Source organism: Labrus bergylta, chromosome 13 (genome assembly GCF_963930695.1).
Source record: "Labrus bergylta chromosome 13, fLabBer1.1, whole genome shotgun sequence".
Lineage (NCBI taxonomy): Eukaryota > Metazoa > Chordata > Actinopteri > Labriformes > Labridae > Labrus > Labrus bergylta.
The window spans coordinates 432,878-450,377 of NC_089207.1; the positions used below are offsets into that span (position 1 = coordinate 432,878).

The window sequence follows — 17,500 nt, forward strand, 5'->3', positions numbered from 1 at the left end:
TCTATTTCAGCCCTGCTCAGAACAGGCTGTTTCTGTGTCTGTACCTTTAAATATGTAAATGAGCTGTGTCTGACCACGCCTCCTCTCTGGAAGGGCTTGGGTGTCTCAGTCTTTCTCGCTCCATGTCCTATTGTTTACGGTGAGAAGGCAGACCCAGAGGGCAGAACAAACACCTAGCTGTGGGAGTGTCACCCACCTGGGGGAGGGGCTACTGCCCTTTATGATGTCATGAAGGGAAAATCTCCAAACGGCCTGTTTGAGCACACATTTTCTGAGAGGGAGAGAGAGAGAGAGAGGGAGAGAGAGGGAGAGAGCACGTAGAAGGACAGAGTGCCAAAAACAATCTGTCATCAAGATCCCTCCTTAGATTACAGCAGCGTACTCCCTAACATATAACAAACACACACACACACACACACACACACACACACACACACACACACACACACACATCTGAGCAGCACTTTCATAAACTATGCGGTTTGTGTTTCTCACATTAATCTAACCAAAACATCTCGACTCACATAATTCATCACAAAGAGGCCGTGGGGAGGGGGGGGGGGGGGGGGGGAGGGGTTGTAACCGTGACGACTGTCGGAGCGTTTCTCCCCTCCTGCTGGAGCAGAGACGGCGTTATGTTTCAGATACTCAGGCGTAAAGCTGGGTATACACTGACCTGTTTATGTTGAGAATCTGTGTTCTCGACGAAGTGACAAAGACTGTTGACCATCAGATCATGTTCTGGTTTTTTTTTTTTTTTTAAGATTTATTTTTGGACTTTTTGTGCCTTTAATTGTGGAGATAGGACAGAGTCAAAAGTCAGGGAGAGAGAGAGAGGGGGAAAGGAAAAGGAAAGGAGCCACAGGCTGGGTTCGAACCTGGGCTACCCGCTTTGAGGTCTACAGCCTCCATACATGGGGTACACGCACTAACCACTGAGCCACCAGCGCCCCCATGTTATAGTTTTATTGGATAAAGAGAGAAACATTCAGCCTGTTCACACATGACGCTCCATGCAGAGTTTTTCAGGAGTTTTCTGCAGGAGCTCCGATCAGCAGCATGAACTCTCAGACGACGTGGTTGTTATCTGCTGCACAGAACGTCTCCATGTTTGTTCCAGCTCCGTGCTTTGTCAATAAAAACACAGAGATGTTTCTAAGAGGAGACCTGTTTGATAGTTTGGTCGTGGATGACCACACACCTTCTCCTCTGTCTCCTCCTGTCCTGGTTGTCCTCACACCGTTATAATATAAGTTTCAAACTTCAACATCAACTAACATCAAGCTTTTTGTTACGTGTGCATGCACAGGTGGGCGAGATAAAAGAGGAGGACCAATCCTGACATTTCCTGCCAGGAGTAACCACGACCGAATAAAACAGGAGGACCTGAGGAGGCTGGTGACCTACCTGTCCACTGTCCCCAGGTACACACACACACACACACATCATTTCAGTAATCATGTTTACAGGGTGATGTCAGGATGAACTCTTTCATCTTTAATGAACCGTCTCTTTAAGAGACATTCTGCAGGACTAAACCATGCAGTGCATAGACTCGGAGTAAACAGACACTGAGCAGGAGGAGTGGAGGCTGAAGTGCCTGCAGAGTGTTTCAGCGCTGTCACTGCTGCAGAATCAAACGCTCCTTTCTTCTCCGTCCCAGCGGCAGACCGGGAGCGGCGTTTTGATTTGCATCAGCGTGAAAGCTGCAGTGTTTGTCGCAGACAGCAGAAGTCTGTCACACTTCAGCTCCAGACGATTTATTCCTGCCGGCTCTCAGCGCAGGATACGGATATCTGTGTGGGTTCTGATCCAGGTCAGGGTTTACTCGAGGCTTGATGCAGAGGACACTGGAGCTGGTTGAAGATCTAGAAGACGAGGAGAGGTGAAACGTCTTCAAGATCTTCAACCAGTCCAGTGTCCCTTTGATCAAGCTTTAAGCAGGATATAATAATATATAATATAATCTTTACTTATAGAGCGCTTTTCAAAAACAAGTTACAAAGTGTAGATTTGGGTTGATCAGCACAGAGACTTATATGAGCAGCCTGATCGGGGGGGGGGGGGGGGTTTGGTAAGATTGCTGATGTATAGCATGGACTGTAACCGCACACGCCTGCCTGCAGAATGACCTGCAACATTTATAGTTTAATATCCAAATGAAAGAATCACATCTTAATAATAATAGTCATAGGAATTCAGGTCATTCTATTTACGTCATGTCTCGCCTCAGGAGCCCCCACGCCCCCCCTCCTGTCTGACAGGGATGGTCTCCCACCCTGAGATGCATGTGTGAACAGATCAGGAGGATTTCAGGAGCAGTCCTCCTGAAATGATGGAGATGTTTTGAGGAGTGCAGAAGTGAAAACAGCCTTAATGTGACATCAGGACGTTGTTTAAAGCACATCAACATCTCCAAGATGGATCTCCAAACTCCTTTTCTTTTCTGGCACTGGTTTCATTTCATGTCTAGCTTTAAAAAAAAGAAAAACTTACAGAGACTTTAAACAAATGAGAACACTTAGTGGTTTAAATTTGGCTGCACAGTGCGAGCAGTCAAGGACACGCTGACATCCAGAATTTATAGTCATCTGCTAAAAGCTCTGCCCTGATAAGCTTTAGCATGAGGAGACGATCAAAACAAAACTCCATAAATCTCCTGAATAAGAAGCTACATGAGATGACTGCATGATCAGTGTCCTTGACTGCAGCTGCACACACACACACACACACACACACACACACACACACACACACCGTGGTGCATGTTAACACATTCACCTGGCAGACTCAGAGTGATTGAACTAAAAGTCTCTGTGATCGTTTGATCCCCATCAGCCGCGCTCTGATTCCTCCTGCTAATCAGGCGTCTGTTTGCACGGTGACGAGTGGAGTTTGTGATTCCCCGAGGCGGATTATAATGGATGTGCTTCTGTTGAATTTATATTAATTTAGGGTGTGTGATGAGTGGAGGTAATTGCGGTATATTTTTACTTTCCAATCAGCGACGGCGGCTGATTTTAAGGCTCATTAGACTCGAGCATGAACAGCTGGCTCCGCTCGGGTTTCAGAGCAGCTTCTTTTCACACAAGAAAAGGAGAAACCTGCTCACAAATATTAAAGATGATCTTTTCTTTCAACTTTTCTAATCTTACACTTTACTTAATAAGACTCTCTTACCTATCATCTATTACTTGTTTGAATATTTACAGATACAGGGCTTAAAGGAGGAGTCTGTAGAAATGTTTGTAAACATTCAAACTGGGCTCCTCCTCCTGGGCTCATCTCCCCCTGAAGCTCCGCCCCCTGCAGGATGTAGTGTGTATGTTTACTGCTTGTACCTACACTGCCAGCTATTGCACGCTAGCACAAGCTAACTGCTTGTGTTTGTCACCTGCCTGTGGTAGCGTCCAATCACTGATTTGCATCCTTTTCTAAACTCACCTGCTGCGCTGTCATTGGTTGGAGGAAACACACCAGCTCTGCCCACAAACGTCCCGAGTCAACCGTCACAAAGCAGAACAGTAAAATCCAGTGAGAGGACAGAGTCTCTGCAGACACAGTCACCACCACACATGTACGGAGGCCCAGAAGGGACAATGGAGCAGCTTCACTTTAGGAGAAGTCTGTTTTATTTTGAAGGAGAAGTCTGTATTTTATTTTGAAGGAGAAGTCTGTATTTTATTTTGAAGGAGAAAGCTGCTGACTCTGTCTTTAAACACAATGTAGATTAAAAACAAGCCCTAGTGAAAACAGACATTATTGCATTTGTGTCTTGATGGGGAACCAGACATGAAAATATGGATTTGAAAGCTGTTCTTGCCGTGTGAGGACGCACAAACGTTGAATGTGTTCCAGATGTGAACCAAATGAGTTCACTGCAGGATTCTTCTCATACTTAGCTGATGTAACAGTCTGACAACGAACAGCAACTTTAATTAACCTCGCATTTCAGGGTTTTCAATCCGTTCTCTTTTTACTGTGTACCCAAACATCACCTTCTTTCATCTCCTCTCTCTCTTCTTCTCAGCGAGGATGTCTGTAAACGTGGTTTCACTGTCATCATCGACATGCGTGGATCCAAGTGGGAACTCATCAAGCCGCTCCTGAAGACGCTGCAGGAGTTTTTCCCGGCTGAGATCTGCGTGGCGCTCATCATCAAACCTGACAACTTCTGGCAGAAACAGAAAACCAACTTCGGCAGTGCAAAGTTCTCCTTTGAGGCGAGCGTCCTTGTTTTGTCTGAGTTTGAGTTTTTCCTCACAGGAAATGGTCACGTACGCTGGGGGGGCTTGAAAATACTTTCATCAGCCAAAGGGGGCAGAAGAGGCTTGAGAATGACTTGTGTAGCCAGCCTACAGATGAATCTACATTTATTGAGATAAACATTAAACTGTTCTGTCCATGCTGGTTTACAGGTAAAAGATAAAGACTGGTTTAAGCTTTTAGTCCACTAAGGATTTGAAGCTGCTTGTTCTTGTTAGCTAACATTGAAGCCGCTTGTTCGAATAAGCTTATATGAAAAAACTGCTCAGTCAAGGTTAGTCATGGTTAACTAACAAGCAAAAGCTGCTTGTTCTTGTTAGCTAACATGATAAAACTTCTCAATTTAGGTTAGTCATGGTAAGCTAACAAGCTGAAGCAGCTTGTTCTTCTTAGCTAACAGGTTAACTCAGCTAGTTTTTAGATGGCCTGTCCTTGTTAGCTTAAACTTCAGTCAGAGACCCAGTTACATTCTGGGATCCTGTCATTATAAAGACAAGTAATGTTTTGAGAAGGTAAATCTATCTATCAAACCGTCTCTGAATGGTTAGAGATAGATTTACACAGTAGTTGGATCTCTGCTCTTAACTTTCAACAACACACTGCAGTCACATTTGAAGTGTTGACCTTGTTGAGTCAAGAGTTCTCTCTTTGCTCATTTGCTAAAGTGCCAGGCTGCCAAACATAAGGGATAAAGAGCCTCTTTAATTAATTCATTTCTGAGCCCAAACTGTTCTGCAATCCACTATTTTCTTAATTTAATAGAATAAACTCACACACAGGAACACCAGACATCCCTCACATGTTTACTCTTCCATGATCACAGTCCATGATCAGTAAGGACCGAGTCTTTATGGTTGGGAACGCACAGGATCCGGTCAAAGGGTGGTTTTTGACTTTTCTCTGTGTCTGCGTTTATCTACAATCAGTAACTTAACGACAGTGAGTCTGTGAACTTCTCCACACATACAGCGCTGCGTTATGTCCAAACACTGAAGATACAGAGCACGCTAAATGCAAGCTCCACTCGTATGCAGGACGGCCCAGACGGTAGCAGGGCGGCCTTGGCATTACTAAAGGTGATAAAGGCCAGCAGATATATATTTTTCTGATCTGATGAAATGTCCAGTGACTTGAATCTGTGATTTGATCCAATGGAAAACATCGTAAAACACAGAATTCATAAGAATTAAAACGGGGAAAACGGAATCTGGAAAAACTTAAAATGGATTTCATAGAGCCCTAAATGTCATGAAAGTGTTATCATGTTTCTGATCATGTTGTTACACAGATGGTATTTATTCTTACTACTGTACATCAGACCTTCATGATGTCATTGAAACATATTTCACAAATCTGGAAGAACCATCTGTCTGCTTAAAGTAGACATTTGATATTTTTGTTGAACTTTTTTTGCACATTCTAGACCAGCATGGTGTCAGTCGAAGGTCTGGCCAAACTGGTGGATCCCTCACAGCTGACGGACGACTTCGAAGGCTCTCTGGACTACAACCATGAGGAGTGGATGGACCTCAGAGTCTCTCTGGAGGAGTTCATATCCAACGCTGTTCACCTGCTGTCCAGACTGGAAGACCTGCAGGTAAATGGACGGATGGTCAATCAATGGAAAGATATAAAGGTGCATGAATTTCATGATTTCAGAGACATGTGCTGTGTGTTCCAGGAGCTTCAGTCCAAGAAGGATTTTCCTGCAGATGTGGAGGGATCCCGTCGATTGATCGAGGAGCACACTCAACTCAAGAAGAAGGTAAGAGAGCGGAGAAAAACAGGCAGTCCACTCAAAAGTATAGAAACAACTTTGAATCTGATCAAGCCAAGAGTTAAGTTAAAATGTTCTCCTCTTTATTCTTCTTCTTCATCTTGCAGGTGCTGAAGGCTCCGGTGGAGGAGTTGGACCGGGAAGGCCAGAGACTGCTGCAGTGTATCCGATCTAGTGACGGCTTTTCAGGGAGGAACTGCATCTCAGGCTCTGCCGACTTCCAGAGCTTAGTGCCCAAAGTAAGTCATCCAGTTGACCCTTTGTTGGCTCTCTGATTGGTCCACTGTTCTCATGATAAGTGAGGGGGCGTGGCTTAAGAGGGAGCACAGAGGAGAGGGGGTGCAGACGGAGCACTGAGGGAATGCTACTTTCAAAATCATGCTAGTTTTTGAAAATGACCAACCCTGCCTTTAAGTCATGCAATCATAAAAGTAAAGAATCAGATTTACTCTCATGAGGAAACCTGACAGTCTGTGCCAAACACGATATAAACATCCAACATGATGAAGGGCAGAACCGTTATTTTGACCATTTATTAAGACGAATCTTCAACATTTCAGGCAGCGATGCTCTTCAGAAACACGTCTGCATGGTTCATCATTACAACTGTGAACACCTGAAGCACTGTTACACATGATTAAGCACACTATGTCATTTCTTCTCACCTAGCCGAGGCCCGCTGCCCTTTAGCGTCCCTCATTAGAGCTAATGAGAAGTACTCGCTGCAGGTTAGCTCGTTAGCTGGAAGACTCCACAGGGAAGGCTGTGAGAGAACACTGCGTTTCATTGCATCAAGCACATACACGCTCCACTGCAAACAGGATAATACATTTAAATATTTAACATGACGCTTTAAAGAGACTTACATATACTTACATCGTCCAATTAAATTAAATGTAAACAAAGAAATACAAAACACAGGAGATGGATCTATCAGATTTAACCAGTTAAATGCAGTTTCCTAATTATTTACACATCTTTAGAAACACCATCTCAAACGTCTTCCTTCCTGTTTATAACCAGGTGGCCAGTCTGCTGGATAAGCTCCATTCCACACGGCAGAATCTCCACCAGATGTGGCACATCACCAAGCTGAAGCTGGATCAGTGTTTCCAGCTCCGCCTCTTTGAGCAGGATGCAGAAAAGGTGAGTTAGACCTGAAACTTGATGCCTCTAACTGTGACAGCTGCCTGAGGTTTGAAGGAACTTGTATTAATAAGAATGCATTCCAACTTGTTTGAAGGAATGCATTCTTATTAATACAAGAAGAAAGACTAAACGTTAGTGACCAAACTGACAGATTATTGATTTAACTTTTTAAAATTGTTAAAGAATAATCTATCTAACCCGTTTTGACTGTTTGCAATGTGAGTGTATATACCTTTAAGACCAGATTTAACATTTGCGTGTATATACCTTTAAGACCAGATGCAGTGTTTGCATGTATATACCTTTAAGATCGGATGTAACAATTACATGTATATACCTTTAAGATTGGATGCAACGTTTACGTGTATATACCTTTAAGACCAGATGCGGTGTTTGCGTGTATATACCTTTAAGACCAGATGTAACAATTACATGTATATACCTTTAAGATCGGATGTAACAATTACGTGTATATACCTTTAAGATTGGATGCAACATTTACGTGTATATACCTTTAAGATCGGATGCAACAATTACATGTATATACCTTTAAGACCAGATGCAACGTTAACCTGTATATACCTTTACAATGATGTAACAATTGGGTGTATATACCTTTAAGACCAAGGCAATGATTTAAAGTTAAAGGTCCCATATTCTTCTTTTTCTGGTTTTATATGCTTTTAAGTGTGTTTTCTAAGTGTCCTGTGCATGTTTAGTCACATCTATGTGCAACAATTCAAAGTCCACGGAAACGCAGCTTCGTCCTCCTGTTAGCTGTAGCATTAGCTGCATGTAACGCTCGGCTCTAGCCCCCCTCGATAAAAATGTGTCAGTGCGGCGTCATTGTCAGTGTGAGATCACTGATCTAAGCCCATTGGCTCGTTGTGGTAAGCCCTGCAGCTCATGTTGAAATTTCCGAGAAGCGTGCTGAGCAACTGACCAATAACGACAGAGCGGATCGGCAGACCAATCAGAGCAGTCTTGGCCCACGTGGGGTCTAACAGTGTAGGGTCAACAGAGTGTAGCTGACGGACTCAGAGCGTTGAGGGAGCAAGGAGGAGCAGTTCATGAAAACAGACACTTTTTTCAAACTTTAGCGATTGTGAACGTACAAAAGTAGGAACATAGATTAAATATATGAACCCCAAAAAGGGCAGAATATGAGCTCTTTAAAAGACGAGGGTTTAAACTTTGAAATGTTTTACAGAGGCTGAGAAATCAAGATTTTAGTAGACGTTAATATCCTGTACAGTTTTCTCAAACCCCTCAGTTGTTTTGAAACAATACTTCAGGTTTTTAAAGGGTGTTTTTTTTAGACGACCTTGGGTCTAAATTTGGCACCTCAGGGACGCGATGCACAAAGACAAAATGTGTTGAAATGTACTCCTTCTCTAATAATAGGTCCAGGGTCTTGAGAAGGTTGTGATCATAATATTTGCAGAGAAAGAAAAACATCCTCAGCTTTGATTTAATCTAATATAATTGTTATTTTGACTTTGAAGGGTGGAGACACGTCCAGTTTCCTCTTCTCACCTTGGACAGTTTATCTTTACCTCCTGTCAGGAAATCAACTCCTGTACAGTCCACCTTCCTGCACACTGTTTTATACTCTACGGCCGACTCTGAGTCATTTGAAAAGCTTCTGGAAACTCGTTGGCGGTCTGAATGAACATGCCTGTTTATCTAAACAGGAGAACACAGTTCACATCTGACCCAGTGGAAAATCAGCCAGCGTAGCTTCCCCTCCACCAGTGAAGTGATTATTCACGCTCGTGACTGAATGTTTGGATTCCATTCATCATTATCATACCAGCCTGTTTACAGCGACGCACAGAAGTACGTTTTCATTCCACAGAGCTATAAATGGAGAGATCATGTTCACTGATAAAACGCTTCATTTATTATCCCCAGAAAACCATCGTGCTTAACTCCAGATATCAACAGAATTAAAGGTCACATATTCTCTAAAATCCACTTCTCCATGTTCCTCTAACTCTAACATGTGTCTAGTTTGTCTACAAACCCCCCAATGATGAGAAAAGTCCATCCTCTCCGTCTTCTGCCTGCTCCACTTTTCAGAAAATGTGTGCTCAAACAGGCCGTTTGGAGATTTTCCCTTCATGACATCACAAAGGGCAGTAGCCCCTCCCCCAGGTGGGTGACACTCCCACAGCTAGGTGTTTGTTCTGCCCTCTGAGTCTGCCTTCTCACCGTAAACAATAGGACATGGAGCGAGAAAGACTGAGACACCCAAGCCCTTCCAGAGAAGGGGCGTGGTCAGACACAGATCATTTACATATTTAAAGGTACAGACACAGAAACAGCCTGTTCTGAGCAGGGCTGAAATAGAGGGGTTTATAGACATGATCAAATACAGGATCAGAGTGGATTTAGAACAAGAAACTTCACACACATGTTTTGTGGAGCTCTGAGACTTATTTACACTGAAGAGGAGGAGCATATGTGACCTTTAAATTTGATGTGAGCAGTGAAGACGTTGTGAAGCAACATAAATCAGAGAGAGAGAGGGGGGGGGGGGGGGGGGGGGGGGTGACATGCAGGGAAGGAGCCACAGGCTTCAGTTGAGCTGTAATTTATCAGTTGCCTCATTTATTTCTTCCTTTACTTCTGAGCGGATTAATTCAGCACTCAGACGGGTTGAGCTCCATCGTGTCTCTCACAGGTTCAACAGGTGAGGACTTTGGCCACTGCTGCTTTCCCTTTTCTTTCTCCCTCGGTTAGCAGACATAAAAGTTCAGGATTGCTCTACATCAACTTCTGGAGTACCTTCAGAAGGATTCACAGTCTTTGCATCTTCTTAACATTATTCCTTTAGGAGTTCAGTGTCCTCAGGCCGTTGGCTCACTGCAGTCAGAGATGATGTCACTGCCACATGGGACTTGACCTAACCGTCCGCTTGGCCATCAGCGCCCTTTAATCCTTTGATGATATTCTTATAACTGTTATTGAAGGAGTAGTGGGACCATGCACACAAAGGCAACATCAGTATATTGCATTAAGTAGCTTGTAACTGTATTTCCAGCATAGGAGCTTTTCTCACCGACCTGGAGTCTTCAGAGGAACTCATTTCATTTCAGAGACCCGGGTCTTTAAAGTGTGAGAACTTCAAGGTCTGGAGCGCTCAGCACCGAACATTTCTGATTACTTCTGAACACCGAGCGCCTCAGCGGAGGGGAAGAGCTTTTACATAACAAGAAGAACATTTAAGACGCCCTGAGAAAAGTAATGGGCGACTATTTCACCAGAAACCTACAGACTGAGTGAGTCCTCATGTGAAGGAGATGTCTTCATGTTGAAGTGGAGGTCAAAGGTTAAAGGGATACTTCACCCATTAACATTAATCTTTGTATCATTAGAAACCTGGTAGTATTTTTGAATCATCAGAGAAAGCTGATAATGGCAAAAAAATATAAATATAGCGGCGAGACGGCTGCTGCCGACAGGCCGGTCTTGTGTTTAGGCTGCCTCTGAGGACGAGGAGCCGGGGCCGGCTCGAGCTGGGGCAGACTGGTAGTGTTGGTGCTCTCACTGTTTGTCTGTGGACACAGACATAGAGTCTGTTTTCTGACAGGAATTTACAAGATCAATTCTGGAAGAAATCTCTGAATCAGTTGAGGAAACGGCCTCATGTGTTGAAGTAAATATGTCTGTAGGGGCGGCAGTAGCTCAGTCTGTAGGGACTTGTGTTGGGAACTGGAGGGTCGCCAGTTCAAGTCCCGGTGCGGACCAAGTATTGAAGTTGGTCTGGTAGCTGGAGAGGTGCCAGATCACCTCCTGAGCACTGCCGAGGTGTCCTTGAGCAAGGCACTAAACCCCCTCCCCACCACCAGCTCAGGAGCGCCCGCTGTGGGCCGCTCCGTCACTCTGACATCTCTCCCTTAGTGCATGTCCATAGGATCCTGTTTGTGTGCATGTGTGTATATATACTTCAGCCTATGTGTGTGTTGCATGAATACAGAGTGTAAAAACTGAAATTTCCCCTTGTGGGGATGAATAAAAGTAAATCTTAATCTTAAATAGAGGACCTTAGTGGGAGTGGCCTGTGGTGCTGTGCATTCTGCCTTTTCTCGGTCAAGAAGGCACCAACTTCAAAATGTATTTCACATTTCTACATATATGACCCAATGTCAATACAGACTCATGTTTCAACGGGTGAAGTGTCCCTTTAAGTTGAAACGATAGATGCATTGAGTAACCTTTGCAAACCTGTCAGACTCCAGTGCCATCACTAATAGATAAGGATATGTCACCTTTAAGCAGAGCGTGTGCAACCCATGCAGGTACTGAAAGTTTCAGGTACCTTTGGCAGATGTTGTAAAAGAGAATGTCAACCTTTAAAAATGACATGTGCATCGTTGGTGTTGCATCATGTTGGTAGTCCAGCTTGATCTCTCACACACGCTCAGACAGACGGGCGTCACCTCACTTCGTGTGTTACTCAACACAGACGTCCACATGCGGGAGCGGTAAATATTTACTGCTGAATCAAACAGAGGGAGAGAAAAAAAAGATTTTCTTTTTGTTCACATCAGTGTTTTGTTGCTGTGTGGGTGTGAGGAGAGTTTACACTGTGACAAACACTCACACGGCTACAGAAACTACAGTGTAGATAATGTGGTAACCATGGAAACAACTGGCCTCCATCTGTCGGTGAAGATGGATTCAGATGGAGTAACAACCTTGAAGGTTGTCCTCTTTGGCTCGCTGCTGATCGTCGGGGTAGAGATGAAGCCAACCAGAGGGAATGACAATCATGTTTTTTTTAAAGGAGTATTCCTTTGGTTTCATTTCCCCGGCTGCGTCCTGTTGATGTGTGTGTGGTCACAGTTTCTCTCTGTCATGGTTACGTTTGCTCGCTAACTTTGTTTCACACAGAAGATCAGTCACAGCAGCTGATCTAAGATGATTACAGGCGAGGAGCGTCTTATTGACAAAGATCAGTTTTAAACATGATGCTTTTTGTTTCTACGTGCTGACGGTTTATTTCACAGCGCAAACAGGTTTCTGTTAAAAATAGAAATGTTGAACTGTCGCCCTACATATTAAAGAAACGAACTGTAACTACACATCCTCTTTACACACTGTATATAGTTATAGAGTAATAAGGTTCATATTGTTAAAAACAGAAGAAATGGAGGATGTTAAGGAGGAAAAGGGTTTCAAGATGATCTAGATGTTTGCTGCAGACTTTCACTGTGGACCCTTTATACCTTCTGTAACCACATGGCTAACTGTCTGTAAAACTGTTCTCAACCGTCCTCTAAATAAAGAATAGAAAAAAAAAAAATAGAAATGTTGATCGCAGCTGGAAGAGCTTTGATCCAGAGGAGCAACACCAGAAAGCACATCATCATAAAAAAAAACACTACTCCAATCTGAACGTACTCATAAATACGATTTTTTTAACTTCCTGCCTGCTGTCGTTGACGTATCCTCGCGTTTCTGCCTTCATCCTCTTGTCTGATGATTGATACAACATTTCTAGAGAGATGATTTTATAAAACATAAGGACAGAAAATCAAAGATCCTTCTGCTGGAGGAGGAAGCTGCAGCGTGATTGAAACTCATCATGACTGTTCACAAAAATGTACAAACATTTCTATCATATAATGTTTTTGCTAAATGTGGCCATGCACACTGCGTCCCTCAGCGCCGTGTTACCGCCTTAAACGGCGCCATAGGGCAGCTGACGCACACGTGGAGATTAGCAGTCAGAAGTTTGTTTAACTTAAAGGTTTTTATTGTTAGAGTTTCTGGACACGATCCAAACGGTAAATCGGCCAGCATCTGCCGCTTGGCAGTTTTAATCTTGGAGCCTGATTGTTTTGTATTATCTCGTTTCACAGTGAAGGCCTACGGAATCACTTCACTTGGAGTTGTATCGTATCATATAGAACAATATCAATATATATATTGTACAATATCGTATCGTATTGTAACATACCGCTCCTAGTTTTAAATATTCAACTTTTTTCCCAGTGTGACTTTTCTTTTTAAAGATTTATGTTTGTGCGATTAATGTAGAGACAGGACAGAGAGAGAGAGAGAGAGGGGAATGACATGCAGGGGAGGAGCCACAGGTGGGATTTGAACCTAGGATGCACAGCCTCCATACATAGGGCGCACAAACTAACCACTGAGCCACCATCGCCCCACCTGTGTAACTTATAACCGAGCCGACAGAGATGCAGAAAAGCAGCCTGTGACGTTGTAAATGTTGTTTTGTGGTTGCAGATGTTCGACTGGATCATCCACAACAAAGACGTGTTCCTGCAGAGTCACACGGAGATCGGTAGAGGATACCAACACGCTGTGGAGCTGCAGACGCAACACAACCACTTCGCCATGAACTCCATGGTAGATAGAGTCAACACAAACGAAACTCACACCTTTATATTACTGACATAGTCCACCAATCAGAGTCGAGCTATGTAGTTTAAGAGAGATTTACTTTAGTGTTTTAAAATAAACTAATGTTTTAACTTTTACTCTGAAACACTCCAAGATTATCACACATTATTACCAAGCAGCAACCTAATGAAGAAGATGTTGAAGTGTAAAATCCTGCAGTTCCTGGAGTGTCCACTAGAGGCTGGCTGCAGAAGCACAGGAAGTCACATACACACCCATTCTAAAAAGCCTGTTTTTACAGCAGAGATGAACATGTTTACAGCCTGGTTCAAGAAACCAAATAGGTGTGATTAGCTCATGTCTGGATGGACACACACTGTACGGGGGGTGAATGTTTTGATGACTCATCAGTTTTGATTTGATGAAGGATAAGAGTTATTCACAATAAGGCGTGTAGCTGACCTGATTGACAGGTGGGCGCGGTGTAACGGTTTGTCAGGAGGTTTAAAACCCGCCTCTGCTCCAGCTCTCAGCCTGTCGTTAGGTTGACTGAAAGTTACACTGAGACAGCATTTCCAGCATGGAGACCGCCATCGATGGGACTCCAAACCTGTGCTTCTGCAGCCAGCCTCTAGTGGACACTTGAGGAACTGCATGATTTTCACTTCAGCGTCGGCTTCATTTTTCAACACCCTGAGGATGCTGCTCGAGATGAACATTTCTTTATTGTATTTTCTGCAGAATGAAGCACCGTTTAAAGTTTGTTGATGTTTGTTTTGTTTTTCTTCCCAGAACGCTTACGTAAACATCAACAGAATCATGTCGGTGGCGAGCCGGCTGGCGGAGTCGGGTCACTACGCCTCGACGCAGATAAAACAGATCTCGAGTCAGCTGGATCAGGACTGGAAAAGTTTTGCTGCCGCCCTCGACGAGCGCTCCACCATCCTCGCCATGTCGTCTGTCTTTCACCAGAAGTCTGAACAGGTAAGATGAGGAGCGGACGCCATCTTTATCTTTCTGCCATTAGAGGAGAACATGTTCCACTTAGCGTGACATTTGGGTTGCTTGGTTGCTGAACGATGTAATCCTCTCAGCAGCAGACACATGCCCAGAATGTCAAATGAAAACGGGACATTTTTAGAGTCTGATTATATTTAATAGATCAAACTGCTCCGCTGCTGATTCTTGGAAGGTTGACATGGCAACAGATGGGGACATGTTTGATTCCTGCTGGGCCCTTGACATTAGCTACAAGTGTACGTTTGAGCAGATCAGCAGATGAAAAGACGGGATGGGGGGGGGGGGGCGCGAGCGGAGAGTGTTATGAAAAGCAGAAACAAAAAAATGTGTCAGGATAAAAGATGAAACACAAGAAAGGAGGAGGAAAAAATGAGAAAACTGGCAAGACTTCAGAGGAGGATAAAAATAAACCATAAAGTGCTGTGAGGGGGAGAAGAGAGGCTGTCGTCTTCGATCACATCTGATTTGTTAAGTCGTTTTCCAGGTGCAAAATCACAGCGATGCATAATTACTAAAAAGGTTTTTCAAAGTAAAACAAACACAAAGAGGAAAGCAAAATGACTCAATCAGTTCAAAAACCTCTTCTGATGCTGCAACAGTTGTTTCACTCTCTTCATGTGTGTGTGTGTGTGTGTGTGTGTGTGTGTGTGTGTGTGTTGCTTCCTCAGTTTCTCTCCGAGGTGGAGGCGTGGTGTAAAGTCTGCAGCGAGGGGGGGTTACCGACCGAGATGCAGGAGCTGGAGATCGCCATCCACCGCCACCAGAGTCTGTACGAGCAGGTCACGCAGGCGTACACCGAGGTAAACCAACAGAAAGTATCCCCAGAGAGAGGCCGTTTTCACATGAGGCACGACCCCCCCCCCCCCCCCCCCCGCTGGTCAGCGTTCACTTTAGTCACATCGCTCTGTACTCGAGTACACGTCCGTATGTATACACTCCGATACAGCAGGGGGCAGTATGCACACAGTTGGTTTCTCAAATCCACCATAAAGCAGAACGAAGAAGAAGTAACCATGGCAACCACTCGCGGGCTGAGTCCATCCTGCTAACTTTTGCTTATTATTTTGTTATTTCTGAGACGCCAACAGCGACCCTCTTCCTGCTTCCTTGTTTGAGGGCGGTTTCAGTTGCGTTTAAGTCTCCTGCAGAGACACGGTACGTTTGTGTTCCCGCTGAACAAATGAACCCGACTTTGGGATCGAGCAAAACTCAGATCCGGGTCGTTAATGTGAAACCATCCTTACCATCACTTACTTAATGGGCAGAGTCTCTCTTTTGGACCGCTCAGCTGCTGCATCACCATCGTCCAGATCATCCGTCTGCAAACCCTCAAAGTGTCACCAAATGCATTCTGGGAACTCTCGTGCTGTCCTCTGCTGCAGTGGAGCATCACTGTGAGTCCACATGTCCCCTCACATGAAGAAGAGACTCAGGCGGTGGCGGTCTGGCTCGGCGAGCGATGTCCGCATTGCGTTTTGATTCTGTCTGTGGCGTGCTGGTTTTTGATCTCACACTGATTGAAAGTGTGTCACAATGCTGAGCGAGCTCCTCCGGGCTCACAGAAAGGAAATGACATAAAATAATAACTGTGAGCAGATGTTCTCTCTGCTGGATGTTTATGGTGGAAGATGAGCTCGAACAAAATGTTCTTTCTTCTGTAAGATAATAAAATGAGGACGGACGTCTTTATGAGATAAAGCAGAGAAGCGTCTCTGTGGAGGCAGAGCTCTGGAGCTTTGTTTCATCCCTCGTGCATTTCTCTTCGACCTCCTGATCACGACAGTTTGGATCATATTTTGTCCTTATCAGAGAAAAACAGCTTGTTAGGTTGTTTCACTTTCTGCATCTCTGTTAAAGGAGGAGTCTGTAGAAATGTTTGTAAACATTCAAACTGGCCCCTCCTCCTGGTCTCATCTCCCCCTGAAGCCCCGCCCCCTGCAGGACGTAGTGTGTACGTTTACTGCTTGTACCTACACTGCAAGCTAACCGCCGGTGTTTGTCCCCTTCCTGTCCAACAGGAAGTAGATCAACTCCACGTCCAACACAAGGTTCACCCTCGTTTTAGAACGATCTTTATCCACTTGGTGTTTCTCCTCACTCTCATTATATTTTCTCTTCTTTGATGCTACGTCCACGTCCGTCATATTCACCGCTTTGAATCTCGTCCAATCACTGAATTGTATCCACTCCCTAAACTCACCTGCTGCGCTGTCATTGGCTGGAGGAAACACACCAGCTCCGCCCACAAACGTCCCGAGTCAACCGTCACAAAGCAGAACAGTAAAATCCAGTGAGAGGACAGAGTCTCTGCAGACACAGTCACCACCACACATGTACGGAGGCCCAGAAGGGACAATGGAGCAGCTTCACTTCAGGAGAAGTCTGTTTTATTTTGAAGGAGAAGTCTGTTTTATTTTGAAGGAGAAGTCTGTTTTATTTTGAAGGAACAAGCTGCTGACTCTGTCTTTAAAGCTAACCCCGCTCAGGAGCCAATCACATCTCTGAAAATGTTTCCTCTCAAATTAAAGCGGCTCAAGTAGAATAAACTTCCATGTCATCAAATATATATGTTTTCATCTGCTGCCATCTTCTTTAAAGACACCTTGAACATTTAAAGACGAGAAAGAAACCCATCATCCAGTAAGCAGATTCAAACATCACGATGCTTTAGAGTGAGACTGGAAGAAAAGCAGCGACTCGGCTGAACTCCTGCAGGAGACAAACGAGAGGAACAGTCGGCTCGTGTGTGACGCGGCGGTTTCCGTGGTGCGTTCAAGTGTATCATTTAGCAATTAGCAGTAAAGACTTGAAGTGCTGGTTTAGAGAGTTTAGACAGAACAAAGAGAGGAGAGCTGGAAATAGAAAAACCCTCAAAGTTTCTTTTTTTAACCTGTTAAAATCTGTCATGAATGT

General features: G+C 44.3%; 1 protein-coding gene across 1 annotated transcript in view; it reads left to right on the plus strand.

The window, feature by feature from the left end:
- The window catches only part of kalrna (kalirin RhoGEF kinase a), a 140,689-nt gene that overhangs the window by 36,133 nt on the left and 87,056 nt on the right, over positions 1–17,500 (plus strand). Inside the window, exons 3-11 of the mRNA XM_065962288.1 lie at positions 1,310–1,424; positions 4,031–4,223; positions 5,690–5,863; positions 5,948–6,031; positions 6,151–6,282; positions 7,067–7,189; positions 13,451–13,573; positions 14,360–14,551; positions 15,256–15,387. Coding sequence (XP_065818360.1) covers positions 1,310–1,424; positions 4,031–4,223; positions 5,690–5,863; positions 5,948–6,031; positions 6,151–6,282; positions 7,067–7,189; positions 13,451–13,573; positions 14,360–14,551; positions 15,256–15,387 — 1,268 coding nt within the window. The remainder of the gene's footprint in view (positions 1–1,309; positions 1,425–4,030; positions 4,224–5,689; positions 5,864–5,947; positions 6,032–6,150; positions 6,283–7,066; positions 7,190–13,450; positions 13,574–14,359; positions 14,552–15,255; positions 15,388–17,500) is intronic.